Genomic DNA, 15,782 nt, shown 5'->3' with positions numbered 1-15,782 from the left:
CCCTACTCATGCAAATACTCGTTCGTGGGTCTGTAGTATAATGTTAATAGTTCTCCTCCATTTACAGGCGTATCTGCTGTCATATCTGAACAACAAACTGGGAGCGAAGTTTCTGATGTCGTAATGTATATAGTATTCTTCATGATTATTTATTAACACGACCGCCATAAACGAAAAAAAGGCCCCAAACAAAAAACGCTTATCTCGATCCCACAATTGCTCGATCCTGCTTGCCAAGGAAGACAAATAGCAAGAAAAGAAAGAAAGAAAGAAAGAAAGAAAGAAAGAAAGAAAGAAAGAAAGAAAGAAAGAAAGAAAGAAAGAAAGAAAGAAAGAAAGAAAGAAAAATGTAGTAATACACAGAAAATTAAAGTTAAAGTCCTCCAGCAAAGAATACCTCCCTTCCAATTACAGATTAAGAAAATAAAAAAGAAGAAAATTTTTGAATGTGCTTATTAGAGCACTTCCATCCTCCATCAGTAGTTATCTGTCGACAGTCTGTTGTACAGGTTAACCGTGTTAAGCAAGATATTGTACAATTTCTCTGCTCTGGTGGACTATGCCACCATACAGAGACTCTAGATTTGTGGTGGAAGCAAAGCTTTTTGTTTCGCCGGCCGTCGGGAAGGTATCGGAATTTGAAAGCTGTTTTTTTGGGGGGGTTAGACAAAGGAAAAGAGTCGCGGTAAAAGTCAAAAAAAACGGGTATCATTATCGATTCTTCCTTTTTTTTTTTTTGTTGGATTTTTTATATTCTGTTGTTTTTAGTAAATATTCGTATCATCATTAAAGTCGTCGCTAGTTGTAGGATTAGGAGTCGGAGTGGCGGTGCTACTCGACTTCCTGTACTGGTGAGATTATCGTCCTTTCATCTTCGAACGCCGGTGCAGGGGGGAACGCAACAGCCACAGGAGCGATTGTCGCAGGTGTAATCGGGGCGCTCAGCCTCCCATCCTGTCCGTTCGCACTCCTATTCGCCTCTGCGACTTTTATCAACTCCAAACTCAACCTACTTCTTGCAGCCGGTAAACTTCTCCTCTTCGCTGATGGCAGAGCCCCCACCCGACTCTCAAGGACATCTCTCAGTTCCCTCACCAAACTGATATTCGCCTCGGTTTGTTTTCTCGCTTCCATGGCCTTTTGCCTATCTTCCTTCATCTTCGCAATCCTCTCTTCTCTTGTCAGCTTACTTCTTTCACGTCCTTTCGTCGGGTCCGACATTGCTTCAAATATCTCTTCCTCATCACTCGCACCCGCAGCAACCGAGGCTCTCAGAAAGTCAGAACCGACAGATATCCTCTTTCTGAGAATTGCATCTCTTTCCGCATCGTCCCAGCTTCCACTGGTCCTTGGACTTGCACCAACCAACGTCCCCGCCTGGCTCATCCCAGGGCTGGCCATCGGCTGTGAGAAAATCATACTAACGGGCCTGCTGCTCGCTGGGCTGACACCTCCACATCCATTATCCTTCAACTTATCCAATGCGTTCGCCAGGCTGGCCCGTCCACTTTCCCATTCCGCAAGTAATCCTCTCAAATCGACACCAATTTCATCATACTGACTCAACAACTCGGGTCCAAATCCTTCAGCTAGAGGTTCTTGCGATGTGCTCTGCAAAGCTTTATCCGTTCCTTCCCTCAACAAATGCATCTTCGCCTGTAAACCCCTCACCGTTGTCGACAACCCGTTGAACTTTCTTAGTTGCTGTCTCAACCTCTCTCTATTGACTGCTGAAATGCCACTGCCCATAGCATGGGCGGGTGTCGTTCCGACAATAGGTGTAGGCGGTAATTTGAAATCGGTCTCCTCGGTCAAGATGCTGCGAGCTTCCTGTGCTAAATCTCCCATGAGACGGCTGACGGTGTACAATTGAGTTCCGACAGCGTGCCATTGTGTGTGATCTCTATGTCCACCGTTAGCCTCCAAAGCGAGCAAATGGCATACAAATATCTTGCGGATAGTGTAAAGTCTCTGGAATAGCGCTTTCAGAGACTTTAAGCTTTCCACATCCTCGAACTCGGTTTCGTCGATGCCGAAACTAGCGTCATGCAAGTCGTTGATATGGATGTCATAGACATCGTAAAACTTCTCCAAGTCTGAGACTTTGGGGAAGGCAGAGATGGCTTCGATCGCTCGGCATGTCGGAGAAATTGTAAGTTTGAAGCTCTCCGCAATTGTTCGGCGCAACCGTGCGCATTTCCGGGAGTTATCTGCTCTTTCTAGCCGTGTAATTGGCGGCAATGGTTGGGAGAGCCTGTACCCCCGAGATACCAATTCTATCTCCTGGATCAATGTTATCGCGTTTCCGACAACGACATCGAACATCTGGCAATTTTCAACGAATTGCTCGGCGGCGGAGATGGCATCTGTGCGCAAGTGTCGGAGTTTCTTCCTTCGAAGATGAGCAAACACCAATAGCGACAAAACCATAGAGAGCATCAACGTAAGTGCTGCTCTTGACTTTCCAAAGGCCAACTTCCGTTCAGATCCGCCACGAGATAGGTATGATATCAAGATGGATAGAATGATGATACTGGCTGCGGTATAAGCGTAAAAACGGGGTCCCGGCGAGCCGAACCAAGTAACTAAGGTGAACGGATTATTATCGGCAGGCGGACCGGCTGTCGAGGGCGTCGGAAGAGAGGAAATATCTCGGCCATCGTAATTTGCGACTGACGCTTGCTCATTTAGGAGCTGGGAGGCAACGAGAATGTAGCGAAATCGTTCGACGAATTGGAGGTTCTCTCCGGATGCGAGACGGGATTTGAGGCCTCCCGACAAAACTTGCTTCAAGTTTGCCCTTTCATACCATCCCGAATTCTGAATCTGTAATGGTCGGAGAGCTTTCTTCCTAGTTTTCGGAACGAGAAGAGATGATGGAGCGAAGTTTAGTGGCTGTAGATTGGGCGAGTTCCTACTACCGGCCTCATTGTTGTCTGATGGATCGATGGTCCAATCCCCAGGTTCTCCTTCTCCTACGTTACCCCAAACGTGTTTGTCAACCACCACATTTTCGCAAGAATTTAGGGAAATTGTTGAGGAAGCTACCTTCAAGATACTGTGCCAATGGTGTATCACGGAATACGAGCGCTTCCATGTTGGATAGAGTGCTTCGTGACTCGCACGAAATAGAACCCTTGTTCTCTTCTCGATTATGCAATAGATGGTTGACGGCTGCGCGTTGTCGTTTGTCGTTGATTTTGGGATCCCCGGTCGGCCGTAGTTAAGTTTGTGATTGTAGTATTGGAACTTGGACTGAGAAGGTATCTGAACGCTCGATAGGTTTATTTGTACGTTATAAATGCTGTTTCGAAAAGGACAAATTAGGATAGCTGTTACTGCTGCTAGTGCTACTAGTTAAAGGGAAAATTGTCGTAAATCGTCTCTTAAACGGGATAAAAGGCTGTACAGTCGAAGTAAAGGGTATGAAAAAGAACGGAATGGAAGGATAGTAAGTAGGCGAGTATCGGAAGGTAAAAAGACTTTGTTGTCGTCAGGTCATGAGGTTATGATTGTGTGGGGAACGGACTGTTCGAAACGTTTGCTCGCCGTAGACGGTTTCTTGGTGCTTGCTAGAAGTACAAGGCGCAGGGGACAGCAACCGCTAATGACGATCGCATGACCCAATTCTGCAGTTTGAAGAAGCTGAAATGATCCCAATTGGAAGACCCCTGGTGAATCCAATCCGAATATAAACGATGGAATTCGGAGAAGAGATTCAGGGTGTTCCTCCTTGGGAATTGGTGTCTTTTTGTTTTCGTCCCAACGATTAGAGCGACTGTCACCGGCAAGGTCGCGAGCTGGAGGATCGAAAGGGGGTCCTGTACGAAGACAAAAAAGGGTTGTAGGGCAGCGCAGCGGTGTTTAAAGTCCCGTTTGTTCCTGCTTGGTCCAACCGTGTCCCTGAACCAATTGCTTGGGTTTTCCCACTGCCTGCAGGGGTTCTTTGGCTGTTCTCGTTTCTTGCTCTTTGCAATTAGCGCTACTGTAACGGAAGGTTAGGTCAAGTCTCGCCAAAGGAGAGGCACTTGACAGTTGAGGAATGTGGACACGGCCGGGCTAGACCGATGCGGGATGAAATGAGATGAATGGGAAGCTAATGGAGATGAGTTATGCAGCTCCAATTGAGGCTGTCGATGCTATGTCAGTAAGTATACAAGAACTGAAGCTATAACTAACTATCGAAAAAAGGAAGGTCTTTTCCCCTTCAATTGAAGGATGTACGGGGTCGGTGTGGAGGATAACTAGGTTATGTATGAAGGTCGAGACGATGGTTGGTTTAAAGGTTCATGTTCATGTTCAGGTCCGTTTTGCCGGTTGTGGAGGACATCCGGATTCACATGGGCCCATGATGATGCTTTCATCCAGAGCCGAAATAAGATTTCTCTCTCTCTCTCGAACATGACATTTTAATTAATTAAGACAAGGACAGGCAACGGCAATTGGTTGTTATGAAACTTCCTCGACAAGGGCCGTGATATTTCTAACGTGCTGGAGGTAGTGAGTATACATAATATACAGACTGTGTAGATAGGGTGGTGGCAGTACTCGCAAAGTTTTCCGCATCTAGTCGCGGGTCACCACATCCTCGATATCCTCAACCTCCATTGTCTAGCGGTCTATTATAGCTTTCAATGCCTATTTCATGCATTCAATCGCAGGCCCTAATATATCTTGACAAAGCATAACATCGTCGAATTCTTCAGGGGAGGTTTCCTGAGCCGGACGCCGGATTCCTTGTTCCTCAAGGTCATATTTTGTTTATGGGCAGCACCGTTAACATTAATATATTTTGGCCAATGCTTCAGAACGAGAAGTTTCACTCTGGGCTTTAGCATTACTATGTAGGTCGTCTAATATAATTTCCCCGTTCTTTGTCGGTTCCCCGGATTCTAACATAGATACATTTTCGTCCATCAGCGGTGATAGCTTGAAGCCACAGAGACGAATATCCCTATCATATTGTATTACATAAAGTTCCAAAATGTGATTTCACCGCGTACCATTCTGTAGTAATAATCATTGCTTTGATCATGCGACCTTTAAATTTGAATCTTTCAGGATTACATGATCATTGATACGGTTGCAATCGCAATTGGTGTAATCATGCAAAGGTTCTGCAAGTTCCGATCGAAGGTTCCATTGTCACCCTTAATTGATCAATCTCCGATATATGACCACCCTTAAAATCTTGTTCTACATGAGATTGTGACCTTTGATAACACGATCAAGCAGCATAGGGGAATTCGTATTTTCAATCTATGTCTGCTGTTTGGATCTAATAAGTAGAGTAGTATCGTGGGCTAGCTCTGCGACTCGACCGTCTATAATTATCACAAAGGATAGAAATAGATCGAAATTTCGTATATGACTCCACATGGTTGTACCCGAATTAATTAAATCAAACGTTGCTATGATCCTGTCAAATCTTTGCAAGAAAAAGGCAATATGATCCTCCTAGATTGCTAGATTTGTCGATAGGTGAGGCCGTCGGTATCGAGAATGAGGATATGGGGCATCTCATGCAGCCCAATAGGCAAATTGGCCGCATGTTTCAGCCCTCGCCAAACCACAAGCTCAAGCTGCCTAAAAGCGTCCGAATGTGGTCCCTAACCGAGGCCGACTGCAGGAGCGCCTTCAGGCCTTTAATGTAATTCTGCAGTTCAACCAAAAAAAAACCGTCTACCGACGACCTTTCATCGCCGGACGAAGGTGCTGTCTACGTCTACAGACGGATTTCACATGGGCGACCACCTGCTGTATAGAGATAAATACCTACTTAAGTATGTTCAGGCCACATGCCGTTTGCGACCTTCTAGAACAAAAGATATGTTACAATGTTGCATGCTGCTGGTCGCACATGCCAGAGTCAACGTTCCAGTCTGTACTCTCGCTTTCGAACCTAACCCCGGCAGTTAGAATGGTAGAACATTGGCTGTTGATAGCTGTCATATTATCGGTCACTTGGCTTATACGGTACCGGTGCGGTGAGGCTTTGCGCCATCAGCATGAGACAAAGAATGGATTAAATTAAATTTAAACGAACATGAAGTGAAGTCGAAAAATGCCTAATTGAAAAAAAAGGAGTCAGTAAGCCTCGGCACCTTAGAGATTGTGTCTGAGGCTCTCCATGGCCAGCTGCCGACGTTGTCGCAACATTCGCCGCCGCTCGCCTGGACCGACGTCTATGGTCCAACAAACTCTCCGTCGGAACGGATTCCTTCTCGAGCCATTCTCACCGTCGCTATTTCGAACATTCTCAACCACAAATGCTGACGTCCTCACGGTAGTAAGTATTCAATATACGTGTACCTATGTACTTGCCCTCCAAATGTCTTGGAAACCTGTTATCGGAAGCCCTCCGACTACAACCAAACGACATCCTTTTTATCCAAGCCTATAGCATTAATTGCAATGCATCATATTGCATTTGAGCCTGAGAGCTTCCATGTGTCGTCGGACGCTATAACTCAGCAACTAAACTCCGCTGGTGAGGGTCCACCTAGCGCAAAACGACGCAGCTCTAGCTCATCGCATCGGCTCTGGTGGCAGTTGGGGTGCTACCAAACCGAACCCAGGGTTGGGCAACTGCAGCCGGTCGTGCATCAAAGCCTCATGTGGCAAAAGAAATTCTGCCTGGTTGAGGGCGAAACTTAGTGCATCAGTGCCTGTTACCAACACAGCTCTGTTCTTCTCTGTTTCTATTTGTTCTAGAAAGATCATCTTTTTGGTGCGAACGGAACCTTGGTCCTTGCGAATGGCCACTGCAGTTAGCCTGAGTATTACCGCCAAGCCTGAGTGGCTGTCGGCGAACGGAACATCGGCCATCGCCTTGCATTCGCTCCCTTTCTATATCCGTGACATTCCGCTGCAAAGTCACGAGATTCAATATTCGGCAGTCTCGGTATCGCAAAGAATGTTCATGAACCCTAAAGAATTTAGGAATGTCGTCGGCGAGAGCGATGTCGATTGCGTAGAACAATTGTCCCCTCTTATACCAGCGCTCCCTTAAAACGAAGATACCAAGGCGCCGCGTTGAGTCTAGGTACCTATTCTTGGACCTTGCAGGTAGCTATCGATATTCGGCCATTGTCGGTGTAAGTAAGCCGTAGAAAGGATCTAGACAAACCTTTCGGTAGATGCGAATGAGATACATCTCATATTTTAGAGGTTGAGCTAAAGTGCTTACAACATGTTTTTTGCCATTTTAGATATTTCATCAGGCCTGTTCTATTCTGCAGCTGTTGAAGTGACAAATCGATCCTACAGTATAATGATAGCAGCACAATGCCACACTTTTGTTAGCAAACACCTAAGGAAAAAGATTCGTTTCAACAGTTTGTAAAGCTGCAGATGATATGCTGTCAATGGTTAGGTTTGAGATTTTTAGCGGTGTAAGCTGACCCTTGCCTCTCCTCTAGCTGTTCGCCCGTTAAACTAGCAGAACAAACTAGCTCGAAAGCGTCGGCCTGGTCGCTACCGGTCACCTGGTGATGCCTCCTGCGTCGCTGCATTGCATTACCATTTTTGCAGATATGTACATATCCTGACCTTGCAATCTGCAGACGAATGCGCATGGGGGGATAGCATAGCCATCCTTACAGCTTGAGGGCACCTGCCAGCGTAGCTCGTTAAAGAAGAGTCAGACCAAAAAGACAGAATACCGATGGTGGTATTTCAGTAAATGACACAAAAGAAGTATTCCCAGTTAGCCTTATGAATAGAATGGGGTTATAACTTGGAGGTCACGGCTTCGGGACGTTGAACTGCGCCGAGACACTACGCAAGTGAAACCGTTAGCCAATTGTATGTAGTCGGCCTACCAAATTCCAACACGCAACCCACTTTCTTAAAACCTATATTCCCGGTGCTTACCACCTAGTTATTATGCCGCAGACCATCCTGATGACGACCTAAGCTAATTTTTTTGGCCTCCAAATTGCAAGCCCACCGCCAATAGCAATTTAAAGGCCAAGCCTGTGGAGCAGATGGCTAATATACAAGCTCGTTTATATTCATTCTCCCCCCAATTTGTAATCACGCTATATTCGTCACCTGAATTTTTAATAATCCACTCTCAACAGCTCCTAATGAAGCCTGACCACTTGTACCTCAGGCTCATCGGTATCTCCGACCGGGAGGCCCCAGTCAGTGTTCTAGACGGGGTATTTATGTCGTTCAGCGGGTACTACCTTATCACGTCTGTCACCGGAGTGAAACATATGATGCCTTGCAATGTTAAGGCCCCAGAAACGACGTAGGGCATATACGTAGGCTTGATAGCCAAGTCTTCCTCTACTGAGCACCTTAATGTCGACACCAGAAGTAATACCAGAATGCCAATATCTTTGAGAGCCCGAAAACCCTCGAAGGTTGAAGTAGTATATTATAATGGTGACCAGGCAGCCTGAGACGAGTTTAATTACGTTGTACAGTTTTCGACCCTGCGAATCCCAATAATCTATGTTTCGAACATTTCCACAAGCCAGGCTCCTGGGTAGTGCATATGCAACATCGATCAAAGCAAACATCCGTTGATATCACCATCGTACGTCGATCCGCTCAACCGTTGAGGGCACCCCACTCAATCGTTCCACAGTTTTGAAATCGCGTTTCTTCGGGAACATTTTTCGGTTTTCCATAGATCCCCCACACTAGTCGGTAAGAGCCCATAATATCGCTCATTTAGCTAGCTACCCGGCAATAAAAGTTTTCCTCATGCATACATTCTGCAGCCCATTTACTTCTCAGGCGCAGCCAAATATTTTATTGGCTTCGTGAATTCAGCCTCCCCACACCTATCAATATGCTTTCTTCTTTTCCCGTCCTACTACCCCGATGCACCCTACACCCCCCTTGATACATATGCACATCCTGAACCTATAGATCCATCGTCGGAGCTTGGGTATTACACCCCTTCAATCCCTTTCGCCACCCCCTAGACTGAACGAAGTTAGTGGTACTAAAAGTTTCCAAATATTGAACCCCCCTTGCCCACACTAGACTAGTCTCTCGCTTTGTGCCGGCGGGAGGTGGGTAGGCTTAGTGTGTCTCTGTGTTCAGTCCCTAGCCTCCTTTCGAGGCTCTTATGGCTATAACCGTCTCTCTTCGTGGATACCTTGTCCTCACTGCCTTATTGGTTGGAGAAGTCACGATCCAAATTTGATAATGAAAATAGAGGAAGGGATAAGGCTACAAGGGGACACACGGATCACACAAGGAGCTGGTTAAAGAGTCAGCAAGTGACAAAAAAAGCTTCGGTTGAAAATATCCCCAAACCGTTTTCAGCCTCCACCAAATTTGGGTTCTCGAAGGCCAAAACTAGGGTTCTTCGAGTTCTTCTTTGGCATCTTTTTTTCTAGCTCGCCTTTATGGAATCAATCCTCCTGTCACGGGAAGATTTCAAGCTAGTAGAGTGGGGCTCTAAGACAGAACGTCGTCTACATACCCGTTGTACGTCTTGTCAACATGACTTGAAAGTACATCAGTACATATACTATGCACGCAGCGCACTAGCCCCAGCACAAGCCATTTAAACCGACCCCCCAATCCCCTTCCATGCCTCTGAGACCTGCATATGCAAATTACAACAAACGAACCACTCACCGAGCTCCTCAAGTATACTTCCCATTTCCAAGTTTTACAAAACAGGTAACGTGCAGGCGCATGGATAGCACGACCATGGCGGGTCGGCAGTAGTCTTTGAAGGAGAAGCATAGATCATATCACACGGCTTCACTAAATCAGATACAGTCATTCTCCAAGGCCATTTCTAGGCGCGGCTCAGACTTCGTTGTATTCGGAATCGTTTTGCTATTTCGGAGTTTCAAACCCTCGTGACCTATGGTACTTGTGACATATAATCGATTGGGCATTTCTATAAGTTCAGTTTTTGTGATACTATACTGTTTATACCTGTTTCTAATATTTTATTGGCTAGGATTCATTGACGGAGTATAGGAATATTCTCAGAAATCGGGTGATACCGGTCGTATTCAAGAACGAGAAATATTGGTCTGGTTGAAGTCTTTCGTTGAAGCGGCCTACCTGTCCGGCCTGATTCGTCCCCAGTATTTTCGCTACTTAGATCTTGGGATCTTTTCCGCTTCGCTGGAAAATCCCATCAGGACGGTCTTTCTAGAAGACACCCTTATTCTACCTGGGATTTACTCCTAGTCATTACATTAATCTTATACCCTCTCTTGTGGTACTTCAAACCATACAACCCACCTTTAACCTCACATCGCTAGGTTCCATCATCATCAACCACTTCTACACTTCCAAAAGAAACTTCAAGAAACAGTCGTCAAGGTTAACCCGGTACTCGGGAAGCCTGCAAGCCTAAAACCGATACGACCCCACCTACCACCTCCCGCTCTCCCGCAATTTCATCAGCGAGCTCAAACCCATTTCGGCATACGTCTCAGGTGGGTACCCTTCGAAACATTTCCCAACCATACGGACATACTTCTTCAACGGGAAGCCTTTGTCTCAGTCCTACCATTTGCTATATGCATACACCCTCTCTCTCGGGCCCGTCACCAGGGTTGACCCTCCTTAGCTGTTGCATGATATTTGGGGGCAAAAAATGATCTGACAAAGCTTTTGTATGGACTACATAGTGAGATTACGAAAAGAATATCCATTTAACCGATAGGTAGGTTGTGCAAGTTCTAACGGGGGGTGTCTGATAGACCGTGCACCCGACAATCTGGGAATCTTATTTGCTAAACTAGTCCGGGATGCTCTCCTATAGGATTAAGCGCGCAGTTACTAGTACGACAGCAGGATTTTGAATTCAAAGTCAACCACAACCTCGTGATTGTCGATATCATTCTTGAGGATTCCGGAAAAAACTTATATAAACATCACGACCTTTTCGCCTTCTAAAATCTTTCCATCAAGCAAATCTATACGATAATTGGTTAGTATTGCTTGACGCAGAATCTTATAGTAGATCCTATTGCTTATCCTTTTCTATAGATATATCATATCACATCTTAGTTTTGTTCCGAACACCAAGAAACATATAGTGGGAACGCTTTATATCAGTTCAAAGTCTAGACTTGTGTCTGATAAGGCTTGGCCACATATATATGCCCAATTTCGGACAGATTTATAATTTCACGGCCGAGAGGTACTTTTTAACACGGGACTACCGATAGTCTCACGGGGCGGCCTGAAAAGTTCCTCATATCTTTGATCTATCACGACAACTCGTCTATACCAAAAGTCGTAGTTTTGATCGGATCAAAGGATCATCATATCATATTCTACATATATTCCCGCAACCTTAGATATTAAAGTATCCGTCGTCGGGTCTCACCGTCGGATCAGCTAAGTTGAATACTCATCAAGATTGGTATCAGATATTCGTCTACGAATTTCTTTTTTTTTTTTGTTAACTTCAATATTTCGGCTTTGCTCGGCCCGCTTCGACTCTCCCCGAAGATTCACTCTCCCGAATAAAGAACCGGATACTATCTCTAAAGACAGTATAAATTTCCAACATCCGGAGAGGGATAAATGCCATTACCAGAAGGTAGTATATCATCAGCAATAAAATCCATATTTTGTTGCTCTATTCTCCGCAGAAACCGATCTTCCCTCCCTATCTCCTCAGAAGGATCTTCCCAAGAAAACGAAGAGGAAGAATCACCTACAAATCCTCCAGTCGAAAATCTATCCCAGTCAGACCTAGAGACATTAATAGACGACGATATAACTCCTGTTCCCACGAACTACCGAACCACACCTGTCGAGGTCACAACTAACACCTCTACCACCCCACGGGCTATAGAAGAACCTTTCCGGTTACCAATAGCAATCATTCCTCCTCGGATTCCAGACTCGCCTGAGACATCTCCACTGATTCAACCACCTGCAATGTTTTCCCCAACAACCCTGTTCAGGCTTTCCCTCTGCCACGAGGACATATACACCCTGAAACATCTATTATCCCAGTCTCCATCTATGGCAACTTACCGTTCTGTCCTTCCACAAATCTATGAGATCCTACGAAGGGAGGAGGTACGTTATTTGTTCAATAGTGGTGACGATGGGGATTATATGGTTATTGGCGAGCGAGTGCGTTTTTGTGAAGAAATACTGGAGGTAGCGTATTGGGATGTAGATTCCGGTGGGGATAGACGACTCGCAGGGTGGGTAGAGAGAGGACTTGGCGGGGTTATCGAATGTGAGTCTTAATCCTTTTTTGGCTTTACTTTTATTATTCCTTCTGTCGTCTTCGTTCTTTTACCATGCGTCGTCAGTTCGGTATATTTTCCTGCATACTAGTTCTTGTTACTAGTGGTGTTGACCGTGTGTCATTTCCCGATCCCTGTCGAACGGCGGCATCCGTCGGGACCGTTTTATATTTGGAAACTTCGGGGAAGGCCTGGAAGAGCACAGACGAAAAAAATTGTTTGAGGCAATTCAACTTCGTCATTTTGGTTTCTTGATCGGAATGTTTAATGTACCGTGGTACCGTCCCCTGCCCGAGTTTGCGTTACGAGATCAACTTGTCCGGCCTTGCCGACTATATGACGAAGGTTGTTTGCCCGTGACAAATTAACAAAGGGTTTGGGAAGAACATTCAACACATTGTAGTGTTGGATTTTGAAACGTTGGTCAGAGCGTGTAGCACGAAAGACCAGATGCAGGGGCCGGGGATGCAATTACTGCATTTTGCATGTCCGCCACACGGCGATGTCGGTGGAAATGCAATGCGATGACGGGGTATAGCGGCTATGTAGGTTTTCTTATACATGATGCAGAAGGGTTAATGGGATGTGAATGAAGGCTCATCATACTTACGGTTCTATGGGTTCTTCCTTCGCTGTTCATTCAACATGAGTAGGAATAGCCACGATTGCATTCCTCGAAAAGGCTGCGCATCTGCACTTCCTACGTCGAATTTTATTTCCTTAAACTCCATTTATTTTTATATCGGTTCTCAACTTTTACTAACAAAACCAAACACTAGCAAACCCAACACACCACCCCTCCCTAACCCTCCTCGGCCGCCTCTGGCTCCTGAAGTCACAGCAATACCTCAGCAAAATCTCCGATGGTTCCAATTCCTCCTCTTCATGCGGTTCCTTTCCCTTCACTAACAATGACTGGACTTCCGCCGACGAAGACCGTGATACAGTCGAACAAGACCGGAAACGCCAGGAAGGGGTGTACGTAGATGCCAGAACCTGTTTATTCCCCGCCGTCGAGTTCCTGGGAAGAGCGGTTGAGGCAATGGAAGATCGTGGCGGTGGGGTTTTCGGGGATGTTTATGTTTTCGTAGGTCTTTCCTTCTCTTGTTGAGATTATAGATGAAGCTAATAATTGATAAATTATATGGGTAAATAGCAAGCAGAAGCGAATATGAGTTTGGGAAATGTAACAGTTAGTTCTGAGGCGCAACCATATTTTCGAACGGCGGTTGAAGCGCTGAAGAAAGCGAGTATGATTGACGGGTTCAAGTTGCCGATACACCTTGAGAGGTATGATACATCTGTTATAGCAAATCTAACACAAAATTGCAAAAATTATTAATGATTCAAATAGATACCTTCGGTCCTTCGAATTCGTCCTATACGATGATTAGTCCGACTATATCCTCATCTTAATGGGTATATCGGTATATGGACACTTTTTACCCGCCCCACGTGGCCACCCCGTGGCTACGACATCCACCTTTTGCGATTTCCTAGATCACAACGATCCATTGACTGGATCACCTCTCCCCAGATTTAACCATTTTGGATTTGATTTACCCCCTTTATTCTTTTTTTATCAATTGATTTAGTTTTGGAGCGAAGATGGCACATGTGCAGCGAAGCATAGCTTGCGAGTGCGACTGTGGTATAAGCTTAAGCGCTTGGTCGGGAATTAAATGGAATGGAGTCCAGCAAATTCGGATGTATCGATAGACTACTTAATGTTCACAGCTTGTGTTGGGGATTCCCTTCTTTTTGTTTTTGCTTTAACTATTGTTTTTCTCTTCTGACGGATTGCCCGGGGATAGCCGCTTTTTTGAGTGTGATTCCTGGGAGTCTGATTTTTTTTTGTTCTTTAGAAAATTCACTTCGTTGTATGAGTTCCGAGGAAGCTACGGAAATGGCGATGATTCGCTATTTTCGTCTTTGGAACCATATCCTACTTTTTTTCAAACCTTTTCTATAAAGATCTGATAAACTCTCTACTAAGCATCCTAAGATAATTGGACAATAGTCCATTCATAAATTTATCTCGCTATGCCAAATCATCGTCCGAAGAAAAAGGGTAAAAATACCAAGGAAGTAGTCTCTACACCGGAGGGTTTACAAAAACAGATATCGTCTAGCTCTGCACTCTAAACGACCGACCGCTAGCCGTCTTCCTCTCCTTGTCCGCGTTCTCCGGCTTAGCTCTGTTCAAGTACTTCTGGAAGTCACTGACCCTCTTCCTCATTCTCGAGTGCATGTAGGCCTGTAACCGAATATTAGCACAAATCTATATCTCCAATGGTCACTAAAAGGGAAAGGAGGCAATCACACCTTAGCAGCCTTGATATGATAATGGAAATAGTCCCTAAAAGTCTGAATATGACTGATAACTTCATCCCTCCTATCAGGCTTCAAATGTCTGGGGAACAGCACAAAAGTAACATATCCCACATCCCCAACACCCGTATCAACAACCCCCTTCAACCCTCTGATCTCCAACGGCGGATCAGTTCTATACAACACCTGCGGCGCATTCTGAATAGCACGACGCCTAGCATCCACGAATTCTTGCAAGAACACTTTTCCAAAGATACGATCTGTCTCTTCACGGAAGACGGTGGAGAAGATGACGGTTACTCGGTCGTGGGAGGGTTTGATGTAGATTGCTTCTTCGTCACGGTAGTGGATTGCCATTACTTCGGTGTCGGAGGAAGATGGAGCGGATTCGGAGGTGAATTTTGAGGATTCGGCGGAGAGGGTGTAGTGGGTGTCGAAAGCGCGTTCGAAGGGGGCGGCCATGGCATTGCGTTTTAGGAGGGAGACGCGACGGACGAGGTCGTCTTTTTGTTCTACCATAAGTCCACCGTTATTAGCATTGTATTCCTGATATCTATTCAGATATTCTTGATTGTAGAGGGAATATACCCTGGTCCTCAGGCAAAGCCTCTAGATCCAACAATAGCGAAAAGTCATATCCAGATTCCGGCTCAACAATGTAATTCCCATACTCCCGCTGCAGAACCTCCTGCGCACCGTACCGGATCAAGTCGTTATAACATTTGATCGATAAAGAAACCAATATCTTAGTCTTCGTATCCGGTGTAGAAATGTGGTATATGACGCCGTCGAAGTCCGGGATGACTTGGTCGATTGAAGCCGGGGTGGGGCTTTTTTCACCCGTTTAGCATACGAATTAGCTAGCTATTTCATGGACATGCAATTGAATGGTAGATAAAAGGGAGTGCATACCTGTTGAACCTCTCGGTGAGGATCTGATGAATTAGAAGATTGTGGTATTCGAGGAGCAACATCGCGACCGGTTCGTTGGAGGTTGTTTGGTTGTCTGATGAAGCTCGATTGGCTGGCTGACGGTAGCTTGAGCAGCTGTAGCTTTGGTGTAATACGTCGTACTCGCCGTATCGTAGCATCCCCCACCAGTGGGTTTGTTAGTGCTGAAACCTACGCCGTGGACGACGCACAACTCAGTATCGGAGCTTAGCTAACTCCGACCACCAAAAAATCCTAGCTCGGTCGCAAAACTAAACTCCAAAACCTCGAACTTTTTTTTCCTACTAAAGCGCA

At 45.6% G+C, this 15,782-nt stretch overlaps 3 protein-coding genes across 4 annotated transcripts; 1 reads left to right on the top strand and 2 right to left on the bottom strand.

Annotated features, from left to right (window-relative positions):
* Positions 1 to 831: 831 nt before the first annotated feature.
* Positions 832 to 3,097, bottom strand: DFL_002978 (uncharacterized protein; the record flags this gene model as incomplete). Its single annotated transcript, XM_067631842.1, has 2 exons — positions 832 to 2,975; positions 3,049 to 3,097. The coding sequence occupies 2 exons, from the start codon at positions 3,095 to 3,097 to the stop codon at positions 832 to 834; spliced, it is 2,193 nt and encodes a 730-aa protein (XP_067494349.1).
* Positions 3,098 to 11,526: 8,429 nt separating this feature from the next.
* DFL_002977 (uncharacterized protein) lies at positions 11,527 to 13,600 on the top strand (the record flags this gene model as incomplete). Of its 2 annotated transcripts, XM_067631841.1 has the most annotated exons (5): positions 11,527 to 12,087; positions 12,745 to 12,751; positions 12,986 to 13,293; positions 13,363 to 13,496; positions 13,561 to 13,600. In XM_067631841.1, the coding sequence occupies 5 exons, from the start codon at positions 11,527 to 11,529 to the stop codon at positions 13,598 to 13,600; spliced, it is 1,050 nt and encodes a 349-aa protein (XP_067494348.1). The 2 variants fall into 2 exon arrangements, with proteins under 2 accessions (XP_067494348.1, XP_067494347.1); XM_067631840.1 differs by lacking the exons at positions 11,527 to 12,087; positions 12,745 to 12,751 and adding an exon at positions 12,467 to 12,551.
* Positions 13,601 to 14,334: 734 nt separating this feature from the next.
* DFL_002976 (uncharacterized protein) lies at positions 14,335 to 15,511 on the bottom strand (the record flags this gene model as incomplete). The annotated part of the gene is made up of 4 exons (XM_067631839.1): positions 14,335 to 14,463; positions 14,532 to 15,049; positions 15,126 to 15,367; positions 15,450 to 15,511. The coding sequence occupies 4 exons, from the start codon at positions 15,509 to 15,511 to the stop codon at positions 14,335 to 14,337; spliced, it is 951 nt and encodes a 316-aa protein (XP_067494346.1).
* Between the last annotated feature and the right edge of the window lie 271 nt (positions 15,512 to 15,782).

Source organism: Arthrobotrys flagrans (assembly GCF_004000055.1).
Source record: "Arthrobotrys flagrans strain CBS H-5679 chromosome Unknown unitig_3, whole genome shotgun sequence".
Taxonomy (NCBI): Eukaryota; Fungi; Ascomycota; class Orbiliomycetes; order Orbiliales; family Orbiliaceae; genus Arthrobotrys; species Arthrobotrys flagrans.
This window is presented reverse-complemented; position numbering and strand designations above follow the sequence as displayed.